Raw genomic sequence first — 26,754 nt, forward strand, 5'->3', positions numbered from 1 at the left:
CTTCGCGATAAACAATTGGCTTTCCTAATTACGCGTTGTACTCGCATACTAACCTTTTGCGATTGATGCATTAGGACACCCAGATCCCTCTGCATCTGAGCTCTGCAATCTCTCTCCATTTAGATAATATGCTTTTTTTTAATTCTTGCCAAAAAGGATAATTTCACATTATACTCCATTTACCAGATCTTTGTCTGCTCGCTTAACCTATCTACCTTTGTAGCCTCCTTAGGTACTCTTCACAACTTATTTTCTTCGCTATCTTTCTGTCATCAAGAAATTTAGCAACCATACCTTCGGTCCCTTCTTCATTTTCTGATGAAAGGTCACAAACCTGAAACGTTAACTCCGCTTCTCTCTCCACAGATGTTGCCTGACCTGCTGAGTATTTCCAGCACTTTTGTTTGTTTTTATTACAATAGTCTGCTCTCTGTTTGACTCCAGGACATACTGTTCTACGAAACTATTCCAAAAACATTCTATGAGCTCCTCATCTCGGCTACCTTTGCCCATCTGATTTATCCAGTCTATAGTAGATTAAAATCCCCCATGATTATCGCAGTATCTTTGACCAGCTCCTGTTAGTTCTTCCTTTTATACCCCGTCCTACCATGTGGTTACTATTAGGGGCCTGTGCACTACTTCCACAAGTGACTTCTTGCCTTTAACATTTCTCATCTCCTATTCAAACTACTTCTATATCCTGGTTTCCTGAACTTGGGTCATCCATCTCTATTGCGCTAATACCATCATTTAACAGAGCCACTCCTTCACCTTTTCCTAGCTTCCTGTCTTTCCTAAATGTTATGTATCCTTCAATATTCAGTCCCAATCTATGTCATCCTGCAATCATATCTCTTTACTGGCTATCAGATCGTACTTATTTATTTCTAATTGCACTATCAATTCATCTGTTTTGTTTCGCATGCTACATGCATTCAGATACAGAGTCTTTAGTTTTGTGAGCAAAGTTCCTTTCTGTCTACTGTCATTATCCCATCCATTATCAGGGCAGCCACTCTCCATTTTCCTTTTGCCTATGTCTTTTGAAAGTTAAGTATCCTAGAATATTTAATTCCCAGCCTTTGCCACTTTGCAATCACGTTTTTGTAAATGGCCATCAGTCTTGCTTTTAGAAAATGCGAGAAATGCTTGTGGATGATGTAACCCAGTTGCTACCTCATTGAGGATATAATTTTTGTTTCACAAATGCTTTGCATGCAAGTATTGGGTCAATATAGTGATTTGCGTTTAAACAGATGGTATTTTAATCTGATTGCCTTTTCTCTCTATTCCAGGATCTGTGCTTGATATCATTAAACATGTCGTAGCGAGGGGGGATCACAAAAATGGTGTTTTGGAGGAGGCAGTTATTGCCACTATTTTAAAAGAAGTACTAGAGGGACTTGATTACCTGCATAAAAATGGGCAGATTCACAGGTAAGCACAGTCTGGCCTAGTCCAGTGCTGCAGCACATTTTCGATATTGAAGATGAATGTGACTCAGCAAGAGTTCAGTGCTGTCAGATCTTCATTTTTGTTGAAATTGAATATTTTTAGCAATGTATGGTACATCTAAGTCATCTATGCTGTGGAGGGAATCTTCCTGGTCCCGTGGAGACAAGTATGGAGGTGGGACGCAGAGCAAAATCTTCCACTGGGTCGGCTGCCTGATGTGTCCCTCTCTCTGAGCAATCTTGCTGGAGGTGGGGTCTGTCTGGCACCAGCTACCTGCCTAACAGTGGCAGGTAACTAATTTTCATTGTGTCCTCTTTAGGGGAAAATTGGTATGGCTGGGATCTGGCAACAAGCCAGGGGGCCAGTGAGCCTGCTTTAATTCCATTTCCCCCACCCAAAACCACAGATGCCAGTGGACCAGACACAGGGTAGCAGAGATTTTGAACAAATATTTTGTATCTGTCTTTGTGGTAGAAGACATTAAAAGCTTCCCAAGCATAGTAGAAAATCAGGGGGATAAAGGGAAGGAGGAACTTAAAAACAGTCGCTATTACTACAGAAAAAACACTAGGAAAATTAATGGGTCTGAAAGGCTGACAAATCCCATGGACCTGATGGTCTGCATCCTCGGTTTTAAAAGAAGTAGCTAAGAGATGGTGGATGCATTGGTTGTAATCTTCCAAAATTCCCTAGATTCTGGAAAGAAACCAGTGAATTGGAAAACCACAAATGTAGCTCGCTTGTTCAAGAAAGGAGTTTTGTGTTATGGGGGAGAGGCCCTTAATTGACCTCGGTTGGGACTTCCACCCCGCTGAGGGCAATGGAGCAGCACAGTCAGGTGCTTTCCTTACAAAGTTGAAACTCTGAGCCAACTCGAATGATCTAAGACCCTTTAGATAAATTGGGCGAGTACTTGGGTTATGATTTTTAGCTCCAGCTTTATGGTTCAATTGGCTGATGCTCCTTATAAGTATCCATTATTCTTTGTGTTTAAAATCATCTGAATCCCTTAATTAGGTTCCAGCTTGTAACTCATTCCTGTGTATCCATTATTTTCTATAAACTGAATCAAATTATTTAGTGAGTAATTACTTCTAGTTATCCATTATTGATGTAGTAATTCTAAATGTTGTGAATGACACACAAATCTGAACTTGCTTCTAATTATAGCAAGAATTCTGCGGTTTGCTCAGAGTGGAGTATAGTGGTGCTGTGGAATGCAAATCCCATCCTCTGAGAATAGCTGGAGTTTATTACTGGATAAGTAATCGAGAACCAATGCTGAATGATTAGAATCTCAATGCAAAGTTTGCAAGAGCATTTACAATGAACTTCCTTTTTTGCCTTCTCTGTCCTTATGCACAGAGCTACCTCGATAAGTATGTGACTAGGTTTCTTTTAAACAATTGGGAAAAAAAATACAGGGCTGGCAAGGACAGGGCCACCCCAAAAAAGAACAGTGAAATAATGTAGATAATAAATGGAGTGCTGGGCACCCATGAAAGGAATCTTATGGCTATGCAAAGATTAAAAATTCATTAGAATAATACCAGGAATGAGAGGTTACAGTAATGAAGAAAGCTAAGAAAAATAGAAATATGTTTTACCAGAACACAGGTTTCAAGGAGACATGATGAAGATTTTCAAGACTAAAATGTTTCAGGAGAGTAAATTGTAAAATACTGTTTCCATTGGTTAGCAAATGATTGACCACATTGTTTCAGCCAGAGCAATAGAGCAGTACGACAAGAGGTTTGCCTGCAGTGTTAGAGTTTGAGATATGATCAGTGATTTAGAACCCTCTTAGGAGAATATCAGTGTTTTTCCAGCACCAGCATTGCAGCTTGTTTTGGCTGATGGAATAATGGATAATTGTATCTGTATTCAAACCATCTAAACCCCTGGATTAGGTTCCAGCCTCTAACCCTTTTCTGGTTATCCAATAATATCTATATAAATTATCTGAATCCATCAGCTGCTCAGTTTTGGGTATCCCTTATTCAATATATAATTTGCGTCTAAACCCCTCAAGACTGCATCCTATAGCCCATTCCTGTTCTCTATATAAACCATAAGCACCACTGAATAAAATTATGTCAAGGAATCACTTCCAACTATCCATAATTTATGTAACTTAATCCCACTTAAAGTTGTGAATGCTGTGCAAATCAGAACTTGCTTTTCTAATTGGAGCAGGAATCTGTGGTTTGCTCAGCCTGCTGTGTTGGAATCTTAAGTCCTGTCCTGTCAAATTGCTGAAGTTTGAGTCATTCATAATTGAGAATCAGTGATATATTATTTGTATCTTGGTGTGAAGTTAGCAAGGGAATTTAAAATGAGCTTTCTATTTTTGCCCTCTTTACCTCATGCAAAATTACCCAGATAACTTGCTGGTGCTTTTAATTTGAAACTAGGAAAAATGCAGGTAAGCAAAGAAAATAATTACACTAAGTAGAAAAAAGGAAAGCATTGACTAAATACGATGACATGCAGTCTACGTGTGGACACCCGATTGTAGGAATGTTGTTAGAGCTATGGAAAGGGTACACTGAAGATTGGTGAGACAATACAGGGAATGATAAGTTAGCAATGAAGAAGTGCTTGAAACATTCTGTTCCTTCACAAATGCTGTTAAGGGGACCTAATTGAGGTTTGTAAGAAGATTTGAAGTTAAGCAGTGAAATATTGTTTGCACTGGTTAACAGATTGGTAACGAGAAGCAGGCATAGATTCAGGATTATCACTTGCAGATAGAAGGAGCAAGTTGGAAGAAATTCTTCCAATAAACCTCTGCTTGTTTGAAATGTGGAATTCACAAGTGGTTAGTGAGGCAGAACACTGTAGCATCACTTTACATAGATTATATAGAATATACAGTGCACAAACAGGCTATTCAACGCAAGTAGACCATGCCAGTGTTTATAATCCACTCAAGCCTCCGCCTGTCTCTTATCTAGCTCTATCGGTATAACCCTCTATTCCCTTCTCTCTTGTATGCTTATGTAGCCTCCCCTTAAATGCTTCTATGCTATTTTCCTTCATCACTAGTGAGTTCCATAGTCCCACCACTCCTCCTGGGTAAAGAAGTTTCTTCTGAAATCCCTATTTGATTTTTTGGTTATTATTTTCTTATATTTATGTCCTCCTCTTTGGCTCTACCTCACAAGTGGACATACACGCTCTGTGTCTACTCTAACAAAACTTTTTGTAATTTTAAAACCCCTCAACCTTCTCTTCCCAAGAGAAGAGCCCAGCCTGTTTATCCTTTCTTGACAGGTATAATCTCATTTCGGGTATTGTAAATTACTTGTAGATCTTTTTTGCACCCTTTCCGGTTCTTCTGCATCATTTTTATAATATGGAGATGGGAGTGTGGAATTGGAAACATAAACAGATCAGTCATGATCTTATTAAATAGCAGAGCAGGGCCGAATGGCCTACTCTTTTCTATATTTCTATGCTTCTGTGTTTCTATGTTTTTACCTTAGTCCCTTCACGCACACACACTCACATGCACATATATATTCCTATACATAAATTGGTTAACCGGAAAAAGTAAAAAAAGGATTTTTAGATTAGAGCTCTGTTACAAACAAAAAGAGCTTGGGTAGATTACTTGCTCATTTTTTGAAGTAAACAACATATGTTGTTCCAAACTGGCATACAATACAACCTTCTGAGCACACACATCTTTAGGATCTTTTGAATCTTCCAGAAATTAGTTCTTTTCAGGCGGCGTTGTAAGTAATTTAGCAGGCCTTCTTGAAATCAAGAGAAACAACAAATTCATGGTGGGCTTCAGGATCCTTCAGAGATATTGGAAACTAAAGTTGTCTTGTGGTCTTCTATTCCTTCTTGACTACTTCTCCAGGCTTGACGCACGCACTGACTCGCAGCCGAACAACTTGGCAGTTTTTGCCCACCCAGATATTCTGTGCCTGTTATTAGGCTTGTCCAATCAAAGAAGAGTTGTAAATTTTCTGCCCGTTACCATGGCTTCTGCTCTAAGCCTAGCCCGAACCAGGTGACAAACAGTAACACTGTTGCCAATCCAACCCTCACTGCCCTCTTGATTAAAACATTTATTTAGCTTAACTTAAATTCCCTTTTTTTAAAAATCATTTTTAACTAAACAGTCACTTTCATTTCTGGACTCTCTTGAACACCGTTTTAAAAGTTTTCCAATTCTGTTCTGCATCATTGTTTGCCAATATTGTTGTCAATTTTATTTTGCCAAGTTCTGTTCTCAGCCCTTGGAATTTGCTTTTCTCCTAGTTAACACCCTGCTGTTCGTCATGCTTATGTCCTTCTCAATTATCTTATAGCTTATTACATTATGGCCACTATTGCCAAGATATTCCCCTACTTTTAATTCTCTTATCTACTCTGGTTCATTCCCCATTACTAGATCCAGTCGTGAATCCTCCCTTGTTAGGCTTCTTACATACTGGGTTAGAAAGGAATCCTATACACATTGTAGGAACTCCATTCCCTTATTTCTTTACTTAACTCATCTGACCAGTAATTTCAGGGCAGTTGAAATCCCCCCAATAATCATTTTGCTTTCTAAACTAATTTCCCTAATTTGTTTGTGTTTTTCTTCTTCCACCTCCCACCTCTTGGGTGGTCTGTAGACTACTCTTATTAGTGCAATTGATCCTTTATTATTTCTTTCAATATGAATTCTGTTTGTCTTACTGATGACTGCATCATTTTCTTTCTACCGCCATTGTTATCACTAACAATTGAAGCTATTCCACCTTCCCTTTTTCTCTCAGTTAAACCCTGCAATGTTTAATTCCCAGACCTAATTTTTCTCTAGACCTGCCTCACTAATTTCTAGTATATTGGTTCCTTGCAGTGTGTTGTTGCCTCCAGTTCCCCTGTTTTATTAGGGACACTGAATTTCTGTACAGACAGTTTAACTCATTTTTAATAGTTTAAAATCAGTTTAATAGTTTAAAATTTTTGATGGGGGAATTGGATGCTGAGTTCAAAAGGATTGAGATGGTGAGCTTCAAGGGAGTCATGAACCTGAACTGGAGCAGCTATAGAGTTTTGGGGATAAAGATTGGAACTAGTGTGGGAGGAAAAGTTGAGACAGGAGGCAGAGCATATCACGCCTGATATTGGTTTGCTTTTCAATTTTAGTTTGAGTTTAGATGTGGCAATTTGAGATGAGGTTCGAGTAAACTGCACATCAGTGACTAAGTTGCAAATATCAGTGCATGAATAAAATAGAGAAAAATCTGAATTTCCATTGCCTGTAAGGAGGAATGAGGTAGAGTCCAAAGTTGTGTTTGTTTGGATATAATGAGAACCCCTTACTCTATAGGGTTAGCCTTATGAGAGCTATGCAGAAATGTTCAAAGGAGCAAGTAGAAATAACTGTGTCACAATTGTCGGGAACAAATAAAGCTTTATTGTAACTGAGCTTAGTCAAAATGGTATTGGTACTGTATCATTGATACCACTGGGGCCATTTAATAATTTCCCAAAATCATGATCAGTGATAATTTTGGATGAGTTATCTGTTACAAATCCATTTTATCAAGACTAAGTTCTGGGTATTAAAATACACAAATATTGATTTTAATTGTAATATTTGACACCAGTACTTGTCACCAATTGTTTTTTGTCACAAGAATGATAGTTAACAGTATCAGTAAGAAATTTACTGTAATAGGAAGTTTCTTGCATGCAATCCTTCAGCGATCAACAAGACCAAGTGCCTCTGCAGCCAGTGGAACTACCATCATACGAGTCTAGCTGCTTCAGAGCACATAGAGTTCCTTCCCTTCACTGTCCTGGAGTGGCTTAGAGCTGTAGTTCTTGGGCTTTTTTGGTTGAACAACCCCTTTTCAAATGAACTAATAATCACTGGCTCCATCTATAAATAATATAATACTCATATGAAAGTGTTGCACAAAACTTGGAAGTATTGTGAGCTGTGAGGAGGATAGTGATAAACTTCAAGAGGGCACACAAGGACTGTTGGAATGGGCGGACAAGTGGTAGATGAAATTTAATGCAGAGAAGTGGGAAATAATTCATTTTGGTAGGAAGAAAGAAGACAGGCAATAAAAAAATAAATGTTACAATTCTAAAGGGAGTGCAGGAGCAGATGGAACATAAGAACCTGGAGGTATATGTGCACAAATCACTGAAACTGACAGGGCAGGTTGAGAAAGTGGTTAATAAAACATATGGGCTCCTGGGCTTTACAAGTAGGGGCATGGAGTGCAAAAGCAAGGAAGTTATGATCAACCTGTATGCAACACTGGCTCAGCCTGAACTGGAGCATTGTGCTCAGCTCTGGGCACCACACTTCAGCAAGGATGTTAAGGCATTAGCGAGGGTGCAGAAAAGTTTCACAAGAATGGTTCCAAAGATGAGGAACTTCAGTTATGTGGATAGATTGGAGAAGCTGGGGCTGTTCTTTGTAGAAGAGAAAATTAAAAGATTTTGTATAGATGCTCAAAATAATAGAACCACAGAAAAACTACAGCACAGGAGGAGGCCATTCAGCCCATCGTGTCAGTGCTGGCTGAGAAGAAATTAGCCACCCAATGTAATCCCACCTTCCGGCACCTGGTCCATAACCTTGCAGCACTTCAGGTGCATGTTCAGATACCTTTTAAAAGAATTGAAGGTTTCTGCCTCCACCACAGTTCCTGGCAGTGAATTCCAGACACCCACCACCCTCTGGGTAAAAACATTTTTCCTCATGTCCACTCTAATCCTTCTACCAATCACCTTTAAATCTGTGCCCCCTGGTAATTAACAAGGGGAAACAGGTGCTTTCTGTCTACTCTATTTAGGCCCTTCATAATTTTGTACACCTCAATTAAGTTACCCCTCATTCTCCTCTGTTCTAAGGCAAACAACCCTAGCCCATCCAATTTTTCTTCATATCTGTAACTTTCAAATCCTGGCAACATTCTTGTAGATCTCCTCTACTTTCTCCAGAGCAATTATGTCCTTTCTGTAATGTGGTGAGCAGAACAGTTCGCAATACTCCAACTGTGGCCTAACTAGCATTTTATACAGTTCCAGCATTACATCCCTGCTTTTGAATTCTATACCTCGACCAATAAAGGAAAGCATTCCATATGTTGCCTTCACCACTCTATCTACCTGTCCTGCCAACTTCAGGGACCTGTGGACATGCACGCCAAGATATCTCACTTCTTCTGCTCCTCTCGATATCCTCTCGTTTATTGTGTATTCCCTCGCTTTATTTGCCCTCCCCAAATGCATTACCTCACACTTATCTGGATTGAATTCCATTTGCCACCTTTCTGCCCACTCAACCAAACCATTGATATAATTCTGGAGTCTACAGCTGTCCTCTTCACTATCAACTACACGACCAATTTTTGTGTCATCAGCAAATTTCCCAATCATGCCTCACACATTTAAGTCCAAATCATTAATGTATACCACAAACAAATCATGAGTTTGGGCAGACTATATAGGGAAACACTGTTCCAAAGGATCCAGAACCAGAGGATACCAATTTAAGATGTTTGACAAAAGAAGCAGCGATGACAAAAGGAAAAATATTTTGATGGAGTGAGTGGTTAGGATCTGGAATGAACTGCCTGAGAGTGTGGTGGAGGCAGATTAAGTCATGGCTTTCAAAAGAGAATTGGACAATTATCTGAAGAGGAAAAATTTGCAGAGCTATGGGGAGAAAGCAGGGGAGTGGGACTAGGTGCAGACAGTTGGCATGGGCACGATAGGCCGAATGGCCTCTTTCTGTGTTGTCACCATTCTATGATTGATTCTATGAATTTGCAGCAAATATATTGTGTCTAACCACTGCTGCATGACATTCAATGGCATTACCATTTAATTCCCCATGAAGTTGTAGGTGGGGTATTATTATTGACCAGACATTCTACTGGACCAGTCATATAATTGCTGTGGCTACTAGGACAGCTAAGAGGCTGGGTATTCTGTGGTGAGTGGCTCATTTCCTGACTCCCGCAAGCCTTGTGGCATTAAATTACTATTTTCCGTTATCATCTTCCTCATTTTTTTTTTTTAACTTAGCGCCACCCAGAACTCTGGGGCCTTGACCCTTCAAGGTTTCATAATAAAGGATAAAATATGCTTTGAACTCCGTCACTTGTGAGGACATGTCTATTTTAAACTCTTGGGATGAGACTTGGTGATTGATCAACACTGCCTTGCCTCAAGGATGGAGCATGTTATGATGAATCTATACAAAACCTCGGTAATACTAGAGTTGATGAATAGTGTACAGTTTTGGGCTCGATAGCATAAACATGTCAAAGCAATAGGGTACAGTGCAGAATCAGTAGAGCGTTGACTGGTATGAGGAAATTTAAATAGGAAGAAAAATTGGGGCTATTTTTGTTAGAACAAAGGAGAGTAAGGGGTGTTCTACAGAGGTTTTTAAAATTGTGGAAGGATGGGACATAGTAAATATAACAGACTATTTCCAGCAATTGAGAAGTCTAGAGCAAGGGGCTGTAGATACAAAATTAAATGCTTTAGGCCAGAGAACAAGAATCATTTCTTTTACACAAAGGGTTGAGGACAATTCACCACTCATGTTGGTGGTTGAAACCCAGGCCAATTTCTGAACAGGTTAGATAGGTACTTGAAGGAAAATATTAAAGGGATATGCGATCAGGACTACTCCTTGTATGGAGAATAAACACCAACACTGATTGGTTAGACCAAACATAATTTTATGCAGTTCAATTTCCAAGTTAAAGAATAGTTTGGTTTTTAACACTGTAGAATCCTAGCAGTAAATATGTCATTTCACAACTTAGCTACAGCCATCTATAATTTAATTTGACAATTTCTGCATACAGTTTGCATAATGGTTAACTATAATGACAATCCATAGCATCCAATTAAACCATCAAAACCATCAGATTTATTTAATTTGGGTGGGTGTGTACATTAAAATTCTTAATACAATGAGCGAGACATGCATTCTTCAGAACGGATTTCACTATTCAAGGGCAGACAGAGCTATATATAATCCAAGAGCAATGCATGCCAAAGATTTTCTAATTGTTGAAAGTACCACTAGAAACTATTTTTTCAAACAATGGATAAATGTAAACTTATTTCAAAGAAGTCAAAGTTTTAAGCCCCATGGAGCTTCGTCATGCTGCATCTCCTTCCCTCTAAGTTAGTGGTCCCCAAAATGGGGTCCTTCGAGAATTTCCAGTAGGTCTGCAAAATAATGGGAAATGTGAACCGAGAGACAAGAGCAGATTGCAGCTTCGACAAGTGCAGCAAAGAATGGGCTGGCTGTTTCATCTAGGAGGGGACAACACAGGTTTAGGCAGACCCTTCGCTGAGCAGTGGGCACACCCATCTCACTGATTGCTGTAAGTGAAGACCTGTTTTCTTAAAAGCATTATTAACACGCTGTTCACGTTGAATGGTTACAATACAAAAGGAGGCCATTCAGTCCATCGTGTCCATGCTAGCTCTCTACAAGAACAACTCACCTAGTTCCACTCCTCTGCCTTTTCCCCATAGCCCTGAATTTTTTTCTCTTCAGATAATTGTCCAATTCTCTTTTGAAGGCCTCAGTTGAATCTGCCTCCACCACACACTCGGGCTGTACATTCTAGATCCTAAACCACTGGCTGTGTAAAAAAGTTTTTCCTCTTGTCGCTGTTGCTTCTTTTGCCAATTACCTTAAATCGGTGTCCTCTGGTTCTGGATCCTTCAGCCAATGCGAGCAGTTTCTCCCTATCTATTCTGTCCAGATTTTTAGCACATCTATCAAATCTTCTCAATCTTGAATTGTTCAAGGAGAGCAGACCCTACTGAATTTTTCTGCACCCTCACTAATGCCTTTATATCCTTGCTGGTGGGGTGCCCAGAACACTACTCCAATTGAGGCTGACTCAGGGTTTTATACGGGTTTATCATAACTTCCTTGCTTTTGTACTCTATGCCCCTATTTATAAAGCCCAGGATCCCAGATGCTTTATTTACCACTTTCTCAACCTGCCCTGCAACCTTTAATGATTTGTGCACATATATCCCTGGGTCCCTCTGCTCCTGCACCCCCTTTAGAATGTTGTAATTGTGCCCTGTACTCCCAAGTTAAGGTCATTAATACATATCAGGAAAGGCAGAAGTCCTAACACTGAACTCTGGGAACCGCACCTTCCTCCAGTCCGAAAAATTACTGTTCACTGCTACTGTTCCATGTCACTCAACCAATTTCATATCCATGCTTTTCTAGGCCCTTTTATTCCATAGCCTCTAACTTTGCTGACAAGCCAGTTATGTGGCACTTTATCAAATGCCTTTTGGAAGTGCATGGACATCTGCATTACCCTCATCAACCCTCTCTGTTACATCATCAAAAAACTCAAGCAAGGTAGTTAAACACTATTTACCCTTTTAAAAAAAAAAAAAATCCATGCTGGCAATCCACAGTTGTCTAAATGACCTACCTTTGTCCCAAATTATCATTTCTGAAAGTTTTCTCACCACTGAGGTTAAACTGATTAGCCTGCAGTTGCTGGGCTTATCGTTCTAGCCTTTCTTGAACAATTGCATCACATTTGCAATTCTCCAGTCCTTTAGCATTACCCCTGTATCTAAGGAGATTTGGAAGGTTAAGACTAGTGCCTCTGCAAATTCCACCCTTACTTCGCTCCGTATCTTTGGATGCTTATCAGCTTTAAGTACAGTCAGCCTATTTAATATCTTCTATTTGTCAATTTTCAGCCTATCCAGTGTCTCAGCCAGCTCCTCTCTACTATTCAGCAAATGATTAAAGTTTTAAGCTCCTTCACTGCACAAAAAGATTGGGTCAAATTTAGAAAGCGACAGCAACGAGATAATTTGTTTCCTTTCAGTTAACTCTTCTAGACAGACAATAATGTGCATGAGCTAATATGTATTTGTCTTGGAAGTGTCTCACTAAATTGATAGCATGTGTTCGACCTGCTTTTTTTAGACCCCTTCTTAACACTGGAATTTTCCATTAACAGCTGGTAGTTTAGAGCACTTTTGTCCCTTTTGATTCCTGCACAACTGAATTCCTTTCTTTATTTTGCAGAGACTTGAAGGCAGGAAATATTCTTCTCGGTGAGGAAGGCTCAGTACAAATTGCAGGTAATTACCAGCACAACAGCCAATGAAGGAAATAATTTTCGGTGCATTAAGTGGCTAAAGTGGTGAAATGACTAATGTGGATATAGTAAAACTACATAAGTGAAGAGATGTCTGACCTTGGATTTTATCTTATTGGATTTTATTTGTTGTAAATTTAAGCACATATGCATGCACCCACCCTCACAGGCAAACATCTAACAACCACAGAAAAAGAAATGTGCATGCACACTTCAGTAGGCAGACACATTGCATTTTTTTTTCTCTCTGCCTCTCTCTCACTCACAGGCACATATCTCACCCTCCATTCCCCCACCCCCACAGATAAGCAACAACCCTCACCTCAACAAAGACAACACACCCAATCCCCATGCACAGATGAAAGTTCACTCCTACAAACATGTGCACACACGACTTAACCCAGATACAGATAGAATAACCCTTCTGGTGATTGAAATTCATTCAGTTTCAGTCACCTGGTGTCAGTGTGAAACACTCATGTCAATTATAGCATGCTACCTCTACTCTTCCCCAATAATGTGCTCTTATCTCAAACTTAGATGAATGCTCTCCTCTATACGTTCATTTTCCATTTCCGACAGCAGCCAGTCTGCTGCCGCCTCTCTGTATGAGATGCCTTATTTAAAGTAATCTGAGTGAAATTAAAATTATGCAGTTATTCCAGTGTTTTCCAACAGCAACAGTGGGAGTCTGCTAAATAGCTGGAAGTTGTGTAGATATCATTTTAATTAATACATTGGCTTTTGTTAAATGAGCATTTTAAATTTTTATCCTTTTCAAAACTCCATTGGTATACTAAAATGATTCAGGCTGTGTGTGGTTTATGGGAAGCGATGACTGACCTTATTCTTATTTCAAGTTTCATTATGTTCTTATGAACAGTAATCATAAATAGCAATGTTTATTTTTATCTGTTTTTATTCATATTTGTGTTTAATTTGTCATAATACCTTGTGGGGGGGGAAGGCATATTACTGTCGTAGTGATATGGAGTCCACGTGAAAATCAAATTAATGGAGTTGGAATAAGAAAACCTGATTAAAGCGGAGTGCTTCAGCTTTCTGATATCAAAATAAAACATTTTGGGAATACATAGCCAGCTGTTCAGCATCTGAAATAGAAAAGATCGTGCCAGGAGAATTCCTTTGAATGTAATATTACCCTGTCTGTTTTTTCCCGGTTACTAACTAATCTGTTTTGTTTCTGCTGTATTTTCTATTTTCATTCTGGGTTTCTAGCATTTTTATAGAGTTTCTGCTCCCTCTGGTACAATGTGACTCCTTTCTACACCCTCAGGGTCTGTTATTTGTCCTAACTACTGTCTTTCATCACCACCCCCCCCCAATTATTTTTTTCCCCACCCACTCCCCAGCCCAACAGGCTCTGGATGCTGGGTCAGTTGATGTTTTCAAGGATGAGATCATTATTTTTCTGTATGTTTACATACTTATGTAGGTAATTTATATATTGTTCCATCAGATATTTCTAATTCTGATTGTAGAAGTATAATCTTTATGGTGATGAGACAGTGGCTTACTGCAAACTGGATAAGCCATTGAACTGGGTTTTATGGCACTTTGTAGGTAGAACGATTCATCTACACGCTAAGGCCAAATACTTGCATTACTTGTTTTATTTTGGATGCAGTTACCTAAATAACATCTTGTTTGACAGTATTTCAAACTCTGAGTTGCAGGTTATTGTGCTATCAGCACCTAATGTGGCTGTTTGGGAATACAGAGTAACAGATGCAAGGGAGGCCTGTTGTACCATGCATCTCAGAGTGGCTGGATGAGAACTTGGGCTCACTGAGTTCCCAGTCTGAACCAGAGTTGTATGAAAGACAGGCATTTCTCCATTGCTGAGAAGAAACACCCTGAACTGCTCGTCACTCTCTCTCGTCTTGATTTCAAAGCAACACTGGCCAGACCCTGCTGTAGCTGGAGATGATGCTGGGAGATTAGAGGTCGGAAGTAATCCTTTTAACCCCACAGACTAGAATAGTGTGTAGATTGGATTCCTGTTGACTTATTAGTTGAGACATATTTTAAGATGATAGACTGTAATGTGAAGTTGGTGGGCTAGTGTTCTAGAAAGTTGGATGGGCTTGTGTTGCCTTCATTGGAACCCATTTTGTGAATTTCTTCAAAAAGCAGCTGAATGAATATATGATTAAGACGGGAAATGCAGATTAGAACAGTAGACAAATGACATTGCACTGTCTGAACATGATGGCTCCTGTGCTTTCGGGACTTTAGATTTGCAGTCCTACTCTGGAAGCATCCTTGAAGCTGATTTTGATTACCTATAATTGGGAAGAAAGTTTAGTTATTGCCTTTCAGAATTTTTGCTTGTGGCTTTTTGCCTTTATCCAGAACTTTTAAGTTGAGAGAGTTTTCATTGTTGCATAATGGTGTGGTCTGTGCCTATTTTCACATGTCAAGCTTCCGTGTTGTATGAAGAATAACTAATAGTTGTAGCTGAAGGTTTTCCATGACAGATCCAAGATTTGCCAAGAAACCAAAATTTAAGTTTCACTTCCCAGTGCACAGTGTTGGTAACAGTTGAGATTCACTTGCAGGTCACAGTTTTCAGAATTTTTTAAATTTCATACCTGAAATGTTAGTTTGGTTTAAATTTTATATGACCTGAGAACAGTAGAATGAAATTAGTACAAATGTTGGCAAAACTGAATTCATGCACTTAAAAATCTATGGAATTGTAAAGATTGAAATGTGCAGTTTGTTACCAGTTAAACACTCATGCTATGCAGCATCCTGATTGAGGGATGATCAATGTATTCATCCACCAGATCTTTACATATAGCACTTAAATTGCCATTCCAAGATTAACCTTCACTATTCAGTTCCCTTTCTCAAAGTGTTTTGCCTTTTTGTTGAGTTCAGGTATTTGTGTAGAATTACAGATGCAGACTTGAGCACAGCTGTTCTACAGTGCAAGGTAGTAATGTAACAACACTGTATTGCTGTTCAACTATGAAAACTGACTAAATAGTGCAGTGTGAAATTCCACTTATCTAATTTATGCTTGATGTCCATTTATGGATTATCTGTACATTTTGGAAGGTCTTTTATATTTTATACTTTTAAGGTGGTAATCTGCAAAATTAGTTCTCATTTCAAATGCCAACTAATGTACTGGGTATTTGCAGCATTTTTTTATCGATTTTCCAGTGTACAAGTGAGGCACTGTGCTACTTACTCATTGAGATAGATGTGTGTGTGTGTTTTTTATTTACACAATATTTATTTGATTTTATGTTGTGGGAGCCCAGTGTTAAGTGATGAAGTGGTAATTTGATGCATTGCTATGATTGAATCAGATCAAAAATATGATTCCCTTCAAAGATGTTCTTTGAGATCGGTCATAATTTAACCTTTTCATAATGGTGCAAATACATTGCTGACAGCCTTCAAGGAACAATCTAAAGTCTAAAATATAAAGGGCAAAATCAACTTTTCCCATCTCTGGTCTATTATTTATATTATTTATGAACGTACAGCACTTTATTAAAAAAAAAAAAATTGTTCCTAGTTTTATATAAAGACACTGAGCTGCGATTTCATACAATTTAATTAAATGTCTGGCCTCACACTGTAGCTGTACTTATCGCACACCATTGTGACAAATCCTGTACACATGAGACTACTGGGCTGGATTGAATGGTAAATTAGCCAAACTGTTATAGTAACAAGCAACTGAAGGTGGGCTATTAATATTTATTTTCTATAACATGTCCTTCATTTATTTTCCTCAGAGGAAAACTGCATTTGAAAACACTTTTATTGTACAATTGTAGAACTAACACGAAAAATGTAAATGCAGGAAACATGGCATAAAGCTTAATGGGTTAGTCAGTATCTGAAAGAAGAGCAACCTTAGCATGTTTTTTCTTTCAAATGCTGAGCCATCTCTTTTTAATTACAGTTTTGCCTGTCAGTCTTAGATTCCAATTTACCTGGGCCAAATCGGTTCTCACCTTATTAATTGGGGAGAACCAATTTCAATTACTTTTACTTTGGGTTGCTCCTTGTCCTTTTCCGTAGCCAATCTAAACCTTACTGTTGCTTTGGTCACTGACACTTATTCCCTTAACCCACCCCATTCCCCAGAACCAAATTTTAGCAATGCCTCCTTCCTCGTTGGACTCTAAACATACTGATGTGGAAAATTCTCCTGAACGCATTTTTAGAAACTCTTCTCCCTCTCTGCCCATTACACTATTACTATCCCAGTCTATATTGGGATAATTGAAGTCCCCCACCTCTCTGTAATTTCCTTGCAAATGTGTTCTTCAATATCTTCCCCACCATTCATGGTCTATAAAATACACCCCGTAATGTAATGGTACCTCTATTGTTTCTTAGCTTTAACATCCTCTCCAGCACTGTAATTTTCTCCATCAATACTGCCACCCATCTCCTTTCTTTCCTTCCCCATCTTTCCTGAGCTCCTTGTATCCAGGAATATTTAGTACCCAGTCCTGCCCTTTTTTGAGCATGGACTCCATTATCACCACAACATCATACTCCCACATGGCTACCTGTGCCTGCAGCACACCAGTCTTACTTACCACACTCCATGTGTTCACCTACATGCACTGATAACTTACTTTAGACTTTATTGCATTCCCTCTTACTCTGGCCTCATCTAATACCTTAATATTTCTTTCTAGTGCTATCTGTCTCTCCCAATTCTTTGTGCACCTTAGCTTTCCTCTCTAATGTTACCTCCTGGTTCCTACTTCCTATCTAGTTAGTTTAAAGACTCTCCAATAGCAGTAACAAATTGCCCACCAGAATATTAGTCCCAGCTTTGTTCAGGTGCAACCCGTCTGGCCTGTATAGTGTTTCAATTTGAGCAATAAATTAGATCAGTGCTGGGAAGCAAAGGAGTGAAGGTGGATGGATGCTGTGTGTAAGTGCAGCTGGCAGAGTACATAGATCATTCATGGGATCGCCCTCAATTTGGTAAACTAGACAGACTTACAGTAACAAACAAATGAAAAAGGGCTTTAGATTAGATTTCCATTAGATTTCCTTCTCTTAACCCCACCCAACCATTTCTGACTACTTGCTTAGATCTGAAGTCATCCATTCATTCTCCTTTCCCTCTTCCAAGATCGCTTTCATCTGCTCCCCCCCCACCCAACCTAAATTGTTTGTAACTTACGTGTAAGCCACTTCCCCTGTCCATTTAGACTTTGGCCTCCCATTTGCTGCAACACTTTGGCAGATGTTGACCTGCCCAACTTTTGATGGCCTTGTCCCTAGTTAAAATCCTTTTTGCTCTCTTCACACTGGTTCTCTCCACGGTACAGCCTCTATTTTCACTACCCAATTTGCACACAGCAAATGTGTGAAAATTTTGAAAGATAAATGCTAGCCTAGACATTGGGAAGTAATCACCTGCTGTTTGATTTGTATGGTAAGCTATTTTACACCTACCTGAGTCAGTTAACGTTTCATCCAAAAAACAGCACCTCCAGCAGTGTAGTACTCCCTCAGTAGTGCACTGAATTGCCAGCCTTGGCCATTAGAGTTGGGGATTGAATCCATGACCTCCTCTCTTAGGTGAGAGCACAGCCACTGACCATGGGGTATTGTGCTTGGGTGATCTTGCCGCATTGGTAGGAATTTTGAAAAATCTTAAGTCTTGAGGACAAGCAGCAAATTAATTGAGGTCAATAATGGTGCTGAGTTCTGAAGAAAAGCTAATGAAATTATTCCTTTTAGAAGAATGCTGGTCAAGGAGGGAGGATGTGATGAAGTATTTCAAATATCGAAACATACACATTTTAGGAATATAGGGGAAGGTTGAATAAACTTGATCAGGGAACTTAATATGGAGTGGTTTGCCAGGGACAATGATTAAGGCCAGAAGGGAATATATGTGTGGCGCAAGAGGAAATGGGCAAGGTAATAAATGAGTACCTTGCATCAGTATTCACCAAAGAGAAGGACTTGGTGGATGATGAGCCTAGGGAAGGGAGTGTAGATAGTCTCAGTCATCTCATTATCGAAAAGGAGGTGGTGTTGGGTGTCTAGCAAAGCATTAAGGTAGATAAGTCCCCAGGGCCTGATGGGATCTACCCCAGAATAGTGAGGGAGGCAAGGGAAGAAATTGCTGGGGCCTTGACAGAAATCTTTGCATCTCATTGGCTACAGGTGAGGTCCCAAAGGACTGGAGAATAGCCAATGTTGTTCCTTTGTTTAAGAAGGGTGGCGAGGATAATCCAGGAAATTATAGGCCGGTGAGCCTTATGTCAGTGGTAGGGAAATTATCGGAGAGGATTCTTCGGGACAGGATTTACTCCCATTTGGAAACAAACAAACTTATTAGCGAGAGGTAGCATGGTTTTGTGAAGGGGAGGTCGTGTCTCACTAATTTGATTGAGTTATTTTATTTATTTTATTTAGAAATACAGCACTGAAACAGGCCCTTCGACCCACCAAGTCTGTGCCGACCAACAACCGCCCATTTATACTAATCGTACATTAATCCCATATTCCCTACCACATCCCCACCATTCTCTTACCACCTACCTACACTAGGGGCAATTTACAATGGCCAATTTACCTATCAACCTGCAAGTCTTTGGATGTGGGAGAAAACCGGAGCACCCGGCGAAAACCCACGCGGGCACAGGGAGAACTTGCAAACTCCGCACAGGCAGTACCCAGAACTGAACCCGGGTCGCTGGAGCTGTGAGGCTGCGGTGCTAACCACTGCGCCACTGTTTTTTGAGGAAGTGACAAAGATGATTGATGAAGGAAGGGCAGTGGATGTTATCTATGTGGACTTCAGTAAAGCCTTTGACAAGGTCCCTCATGGCAGACTGGTACAAAAGGTGAAGTCACACGGCATCAGAGGTGAGCTGGCAAGATGGATACAGAACTGGCTCAGTCATAGAAGACAGAGGGTAGCAGTGGAAGGGTGCTTTTCTGAATGGAGGGATGTGACTAGTGGTGTTCCGCAGGGATCAGTGCTGGGACCTTTGCTGTTTGTAGTATATATGAATGGTTTGGAGGAAAATGTAGCTGGTCTGATTAGTAAGTTTGCGGATGACACAAAGGTTGGTGGAGTTGCGGATAGTGATGAGGATTGTCAGAGGATACAGCAGAATATAGGTTGGTTGGAGACTTGGGCGGAGAAATGGCAGATGGAGTTTAATCTGGACAAATGTGAGGTAATGCATTTTGGAAGGTCTAATGCAGGTGGGAAGTATACAGTAAATGGCAGAACCCTTCGGAGTATTAACGGGCAGAGAGATCTGGGCGTACAGGTCCACAGGTCACTGGAAGTGGCAACGCAGGTGGATGAGGTAGTCAAGAAGGCATATGTATACTTGCCTTCATCGGTTGGAGCATAGAGTATAAAAATTGGCAAGTCATGCTGCAGTTGTACAGAACTTTAGTTAGGCCACACTTAGAATATTGCGTGCAATTCTGGTCGCCACACTACCAGAAGGACGTGGCGGCTTTGGAGAGGGTACAGAAGAGGTTTATCAGGATGTTGTCTGGCCTGGAGGGCATTAGCTATGAGGAGAGGTGGGATAAACTCGGATTGTTTTCACTGGAACGACGGAGGTGGAGGGGTGACATGATAGAGGTTTACAAAGTTATGAGCGGCATGGACAGAGTGGATAGTCAGAAGCTTTTTCCCAGGGTGGAAGAGTCAGTTACTAGGGGACATAGATTTAAGGTGAGAGGGGCAAAGTTTGGAGGGGATGTGCGAGGCAAGTTCTTTACACAGAGGGTGGTGAGTGCCTGGAACTTGCTGCTGGGGGAGGTGGTGGAAGCAGGTACGATAGCGACCTTTAAGAGGCATCTTGACAAATACATGAATAGGAAGGGAATAGAGGGATATGGTCCCCAGAAGTGCAGAAGGTGTTAGTTTAGGCAGGCATCAAGATCGGCGCAGGCTTGGAGGGCCGAATGGCCTGTTCCTGTACTGTACTGTTCTTTGTTCTTTGTTATCACTTATCTAAGAAGCAACTAGTTTCTTGTTGCGACCAGCTGAGGAAGATGTCTAGGGGTCCCTTTCAGCCTTCACCTGGTCTTATTGTAGCCAGGTTTTATTTTTTAACAGTGTTTATAGCTCCCACTTGGTGAATCCTTATTCACTGCTTTCCAATTATAAGGCAAAGAAACAAGTACAAACAGGCTTTCTTAGGTTTCAAGAAGAAAGATGAAATTTTATTAAAACTTAAGCGTGCCCACGCTAGCATGCATACGCAGTACACACATGCAAATAGAGACAGAAAAGAGCAGAAGAAAAATAAAGTTGAAAAGTTTGAGGCAATGTCTGAAGAGTTGTTACTGGTCTTCGAGCTCACTGTAGAGTCTTTGTTTGCAGGTGGATCTTGCTTTTCGTTGGGGCCCAGTATTTTTCTTAAACCTTGTTCACTCTAGGAGACTTTTCTCTCTTGGGGTTCATGTGACTTCAGTGGATTTTAGTTCCATTGAAAAGAGAGGAGGAGGAGAGGTCGTCTGCTTCAGTCCAGGAACCGAGAACTTTTGAGTTCAAATTCTCTGTGGCAATTTTAAAAATACCTGCAACAGCCAGTTAGTCATGTGACCAGCTCACCTAACCTTTCCTGGCCCTTGTGGATTGTCTTGTCCGAGCAGACCTTGGAATGTCTCCTCTACACACAATACCTGGCGATCAAAGCTCCATTGTGGGTTAAATTGGAGCAGGAAATAGCTCCTTTGTCCTTTCAAGTACTTTCTGTTAATATGCAAAAATGTCTTTCCAGCCAGTCTTGTAATCGGCCTTCTCTTCTTCCGAGCTACCATTTGAAATTTAATGTTCATGTGGCAAAATTCATGTGCCTTGGCAGGTGGGGGCCTGCATGATATTCTGTATTAGAAAGACAGTGAAGTAAGAATTCTAGAAGCATGTTGTTTAGTCTGCTGCAGATCTACCTTAATTTGACTTTCCTTTTCCTTTCATCTTCAAGCGCTTGACTATTTTCTTGCTATTCCCTCAATGAAATAACAATGAAGAGAATAGTACTGGGTGTATGTAGGAAAATAAGTTATGCAAAACAATGACAAACTGAGCCAGTTATGTCCTCAGCTACCTTCAGTGTTCCAATGAAGCTCAACACAAACTTGAGGAATTGCGCTTCATCTTTTTACTGGGAACATTATAGCCTTCCAGACTGAATGTTGAGTTCAACAATTTTAGATTGTAAGTTCTTCCCTTGTTTTGTTTCTCTTTGTTGATTTTTGGTGTTTCTCTCTTGTTTCTCTTTTTTAAATGTCTTTTCTTTTGAATGGAAGCTGTTGCTGATTTCTGTCATTCACACCACCTCTCGACCCATCTTTTGTTTCTTTACTTACTCCATTACCTTTCCCTTTGGACTTGCACCATGAGCCTTTTGACTTAAAATCTCTTGCTTTCCACCCATTCACAGACCTTGCCTTTTTTTTTTATCCCCACTTTTTAAAAACATATTGCATGTCTAACTTTTTCCAATTCTGATGAAAGGTCATCGACCTGAAACATTACTCTATTTCTCTCTCTACAGATGCTGCCAGACCTGCTGAGTATTTCCAGCATTTTCTGTTTCTATTTCAGTTATGAGCCAACTTGGCAATCAGAATAATTCATGCTTAGAGTCTGTCTTACAGACTAGAATGCAGTAAAAACTGATTCCATTGTAGCATTCAAAAAAGAATAAGATTGATTCCTGATGTGGCATAAAAGGAGAGGGATTTGGGCTGGTTGAGGTGAATGAGCTGAATGACATTTTCTCACCCCTACATTCTGGATTTCTTTATAAAATGTCTGCCTTGATTTAGTGGCAACACTGTTGTCTCTGAGTGAAAATATTCTGGGTTCAGCCAGTGGTTGACGAGCTAGTGCAGTATTTTGAAATATCATCTTTCGGATGCGATCTTAAATTGATGCCCCATGTGCCTTGTTGGATGAATACAAAAAAAATCTCATGGCTTTGAAGAAAACTGAGATTTTTCCTGCTGTTCTGACTAACATTTATCCTTCGACCAGTAACACTGAAAAGAAAGTTTCCAAGTTGTTTATTTCATTACTGTTTGTGCGATCTTGCTGTGCATAAATTGGTTGCTGTATTTCCCTACGTTACAACGGTAACTGCACTTCAAAAGTATCTCATTGTCTGTGAAACATTTTGGGATGAGCTGAGGCAAAGGGTGCTGTATAAATGCAAGTTACTTATCTTGCTCTGCCTTTCTGTCTGTCTTTTCACCACCTCCCCCACCCTATCCCACCAAAAAAAAATACAAGAACTCATTTGTGTAAACTATCCGAACATGTCTGCAGTGGGACTCCTTGAGGGATGTCACATTATTGTTGGACTGACTTTCAACTGTGCTTACTTGAAACAGTTTAACCAGTTGGCCAAAGAAACATTTACTTGGAATTCAGATCTTGGTATAACTTGTTTTAAAAAAAAAAATCTGTTCCAAGTTCAAATACAAAATGCTTCCTGATTACTTGTGTTATAATAACCAGCAAATGGAGTATTAACATATCCAGTCTCATTCATCCTTGTTTTTCTGCACAGCAGGTCACTACATTCCAAAATAATTGCTTGTTTGAAGTGTATTGTCATTTTGTTATGATAAGGATGGCATTAAACAGGAAATTAGAGACGCATACAATAAGAGTACAACTGTAATCATGGGTGATTTTAATCTACATATAGATTGGTCAAACCAAATTAGCAATAATACTGTGGAGGAGGATTTCCTGGAGTGTGTACGTGATGGTTTTTTAGACCAATACATTGAGGAACTAACTAGAGAACAGGCTATCCTAGACTGGGTATTGTGCATTGAGAAAGGATTAATTAACAGTCTTCTTGTGCGGGTCCCTTGGGGAGGAGCGACCATAACATGATAGAATTCTTCATTAAGGTGGAGAGTGAAATGGTTGAATCCGAAACTAGGGTTCTGAATCGAAGTTAAAGAAACTACGAAGGTATGAGGTTCGAGTTGGCTATGGTAGATTGGTGAACTTTACTAAAACGATTGGTGGATAGGCAATGGATAATATTTAAAGAACGTTTGCATGAATTACAGCAATTATTCATTCCTGTCTGGCATAGAAATTAAAGCGGAAAAGTGGCTTAACCGTAGCTTACAAAATAAATTAGGAGTAGTCTTGGATCCATGTAAAATTGCCAGAAAAAGCAGCAAGTCTGAGGTTTGGGAGCAGTTTACAACTCAGCAAAAAAGGGTAAAAAGGTTGATTAAGCGGGGGAAAATAGAGAATGAAAGTAAACTTGCGGGGAACATTAAAACTGACTGTAAAAGCTTCTGTAAATATGTGAAGAGAAAACAATTAGTGAAGACAAATGTAGGTCCCTTACAGTCAGAAATGGGGGAAATTATAATGGAGAACAAAGAAATGGGAGAACAATTAAATACACACTTCGGTTCTGTCTTCACAAAGGAGGACACAAATAACCTCCCAGAGATGTTGGGGAACCAAGGGCCTAATGAGTGGGAGAAGCTGAAGGGAATCTGTATTTAAAAAAAAAAAAAGTGCTAGGGAAATTAATGGGGTTAAAGGCTGTCAAATCCCCAGGGCCTGCTAATCTACATCCCAGAGCACTAAAGGAAGTGGCCCTGGAAATAGTGGATGCATTGGTGGTCATCTTCCCAAATTTCTTTAGACTCTGGAGCAGTTCCTACAGATTGGAGAGTGGCAAATGTAACCCCACTATTTAAAAAAGGAGGGAATAAAAAACAGGGAATTACAGACCAGTTAGCCTTACATCAGTAGTGGGGAAAATGCTAGAGTCTATTATAAAGGATGTGATCGCAGAACACCTGGAAAGCATAAACGGATTGGACAAAGTCGGCATGGGTTTACGAAAGGGAAATCACGCTTAACAAATCTACTGGAGTTTTTTGAGGATGTAACTTGTAGAATAGATAAGGGAGAACTTGTAGATGTGGTGTATTTGGATTTTCAGAAGGCTTTTGATAAGGTCCCACACAGGAGGTTGGTGTGCAAAATTAAAGTACATTGGATTGGGGGTAATATACTGGTATGGATTGAAAATTGGTTGACAGACAGGAAACAGAGTCGGAATAAACGGGTCCTCAACCTTGCTGTCATATTTGACCCGATGATGAGCTTCTGACCACATATATCTGTGCCATCTCTAAGGCTGCCTATTTCTATCTCCATAACATCACCCAATCCTACCCCTGCCTCACCTGATTTATTGCAGAAACACTAATCCATGACTGTTACCTCTCGACTTTACTATTCCAATACACTGCTGGTTGACCGCCCACGTTACACCTTCTGTAAACTTGAGGTCATCCAAAACACTGCCCATGTCCTAACTCGCACCAAGTCCCATTCACCCTATGCTTGCTGACCTACATTGACACCTAGTTAAGCAATGTTTCTTTTTAAAATTCTGATCCTTGTTTTGAAATCCCTCCATTGGTCTCATCCCCTCCCTATCTATGTAATCTCCTCCAGCTCTACAATCCTCCAACTTACCTACACTCTAATTCAGGCATCTTGAGCGTCCCTAATTTTAATTGTTCCACCATTGGTGGCCATGCCTTCAACTGCCATGGTCCTAATCTCTTGAATTCCCTCCTTAAACCTCTCCCCCTCTACCTTTCTCTCCTTTTAAGATGCTCCTTAAAACCTACCTCTTCGACTGAGCCTTTGGCCATCTACTCTAATATCTCTGTGGCTTGGTGTCAAATTTTGCTTTCTAATATGCCTATGAAGGGCTTTGAGATATTTAATTGCATTAATACTATATAAATGCAAGTTGTTTTGAAGCCACGGACTAGAATTAATTTTGGGGGCACTGAATGGCGGCAATAAACTAATTTGTGTTTATTTTAAAATAAAGACTTAATACATTTGATCTGGTAATTTCATTGATGCTATATGGTCAAAATGCAACATCCTAATAGCTAATTAGTTATAGACAAAACCATCTTTTATGTGGTTAGAGACTTGTATTTGTTACAACTGCCGAATAGATAATGGAGACTGAGTCATGAGAAAATAAATAAGAGGACCATCTAAAAGCAAGATATGGAGAAGTATAAAAATAAGAATTGGAGAGTAAACGTGAAGAGGGAAGATGATCAAAAGCAGAAGCCCCAGTTTTGAATTGTGAAAGATTACTTGTATTGTTTGTGTATGAAGTCAAAGCAAGAGTTGACAGGCCAAGATCATTGTGCATTTTTGTGTAGAAGAAATAAACCAAAGCAATGTCACTGGTTGGATTGTATTAAGTAAGGTGGTTATTGGGGGCCCGCTAAATTCAACTTGTTAACATCAAAGAAACTGACCTTGAATCTTAGGAAAAGAATGCTGAGGTGCTACATTTTGTCATCTGTTATATGCTTCGGAGACATGGACAACAACCAAAGAGATTTTTGATTAGCTGAATGCATTTGAGATGTGTACAGATCGGAGGATGTTTGGCGAAAAGAGGAAATTAGTGCACAACAACAAAGAGAAAAATACAGTACTTGGGGCACATCATTAGAGCAGAAGGTAGACGGGCAATTATTGGAAGGAAAGATTGGTGGAAAACATTGGAGAGGGAAGCAGAGAAGAAAATGGATGACCGATATAATGGACTGGATGCAGTTGATCCGTGCAGTATGTATAAGGACAGCACAGGACAGACAGAGGTGGAGATCCATGGCCGTCAACCTTCTGGGAAGAAGGTGACGCCAATAAACAAATGAAGGAAACTCAACTTAACGGAAGGGCTGCACATTCTCTTTGACTGAAAGGGTTGGCTCAGTTTTATTTATGGCTCATGCATTGATCTGAGAACGGTGTGACAACTGCTTTAACTGGTGCAGTGCGATTGAAAGAAACTATATGCAGCTGTCTGGTATTAGAAATTAATATCCAGAATTCACCTATGCAATGCTGAAACTATTTGTCAATTTTGTTGACTTGATCACTTCTCAATCATTACTAGAGTTGTAATTTTCAAATTGGCATTCTGAACTTTGAGGATTTCCAGGCAGTTGGTTTGATAACTGTGGCAATAATTTTAAATGCCAAAATGATAAATTTCGTAAGACTCCTAATAGTCTTGTTGGACATGAGTGCAGGTTGGATAATTGGGTG

General features: G+C 39.9%; 1 protein-coding gene across 1 annotated transcript in view; it reads left to right on the top strand.

Annotated features, from left to right (window-relative positions):
• oxsr1b (oxidative stress responsive kinase 1b) overlaps positions 1–26,754 on the top strand; it is a 279,002-nt gene that overhangs the window by 113,692 nt on the left and 138,556 nt on the right. The window contains exons 4-5 of the mRNA XM_068031431.1: positions 1,299–1,440; positions 12,536–12,591. Of these exons, the coding sequence (XP_067887532.1) occupies positions 1,299–1,440; positions 12,536–12,591 (198 nt within the window). The remainder of the gene's footprint in view (positions 1–1,298; positions 1,441–12,535; positions 12,592–26,754) is intronic.

The sequence above is a fragment of the Heterodontus francisci genome, chromosome 5 (genome assembly GCF_036365525.1).
Source record: "Heterodontus francisci isolate sHetFra1 chromosome 5, sHetFra1.hap1, whole genome shotgun sequence".
NCBI lineage: Eukaryota > Metazoa > Chordata > Chondrichthyes > Heterodontiformes > Heterodontidae > Heterodontus > Heterodontus francisci.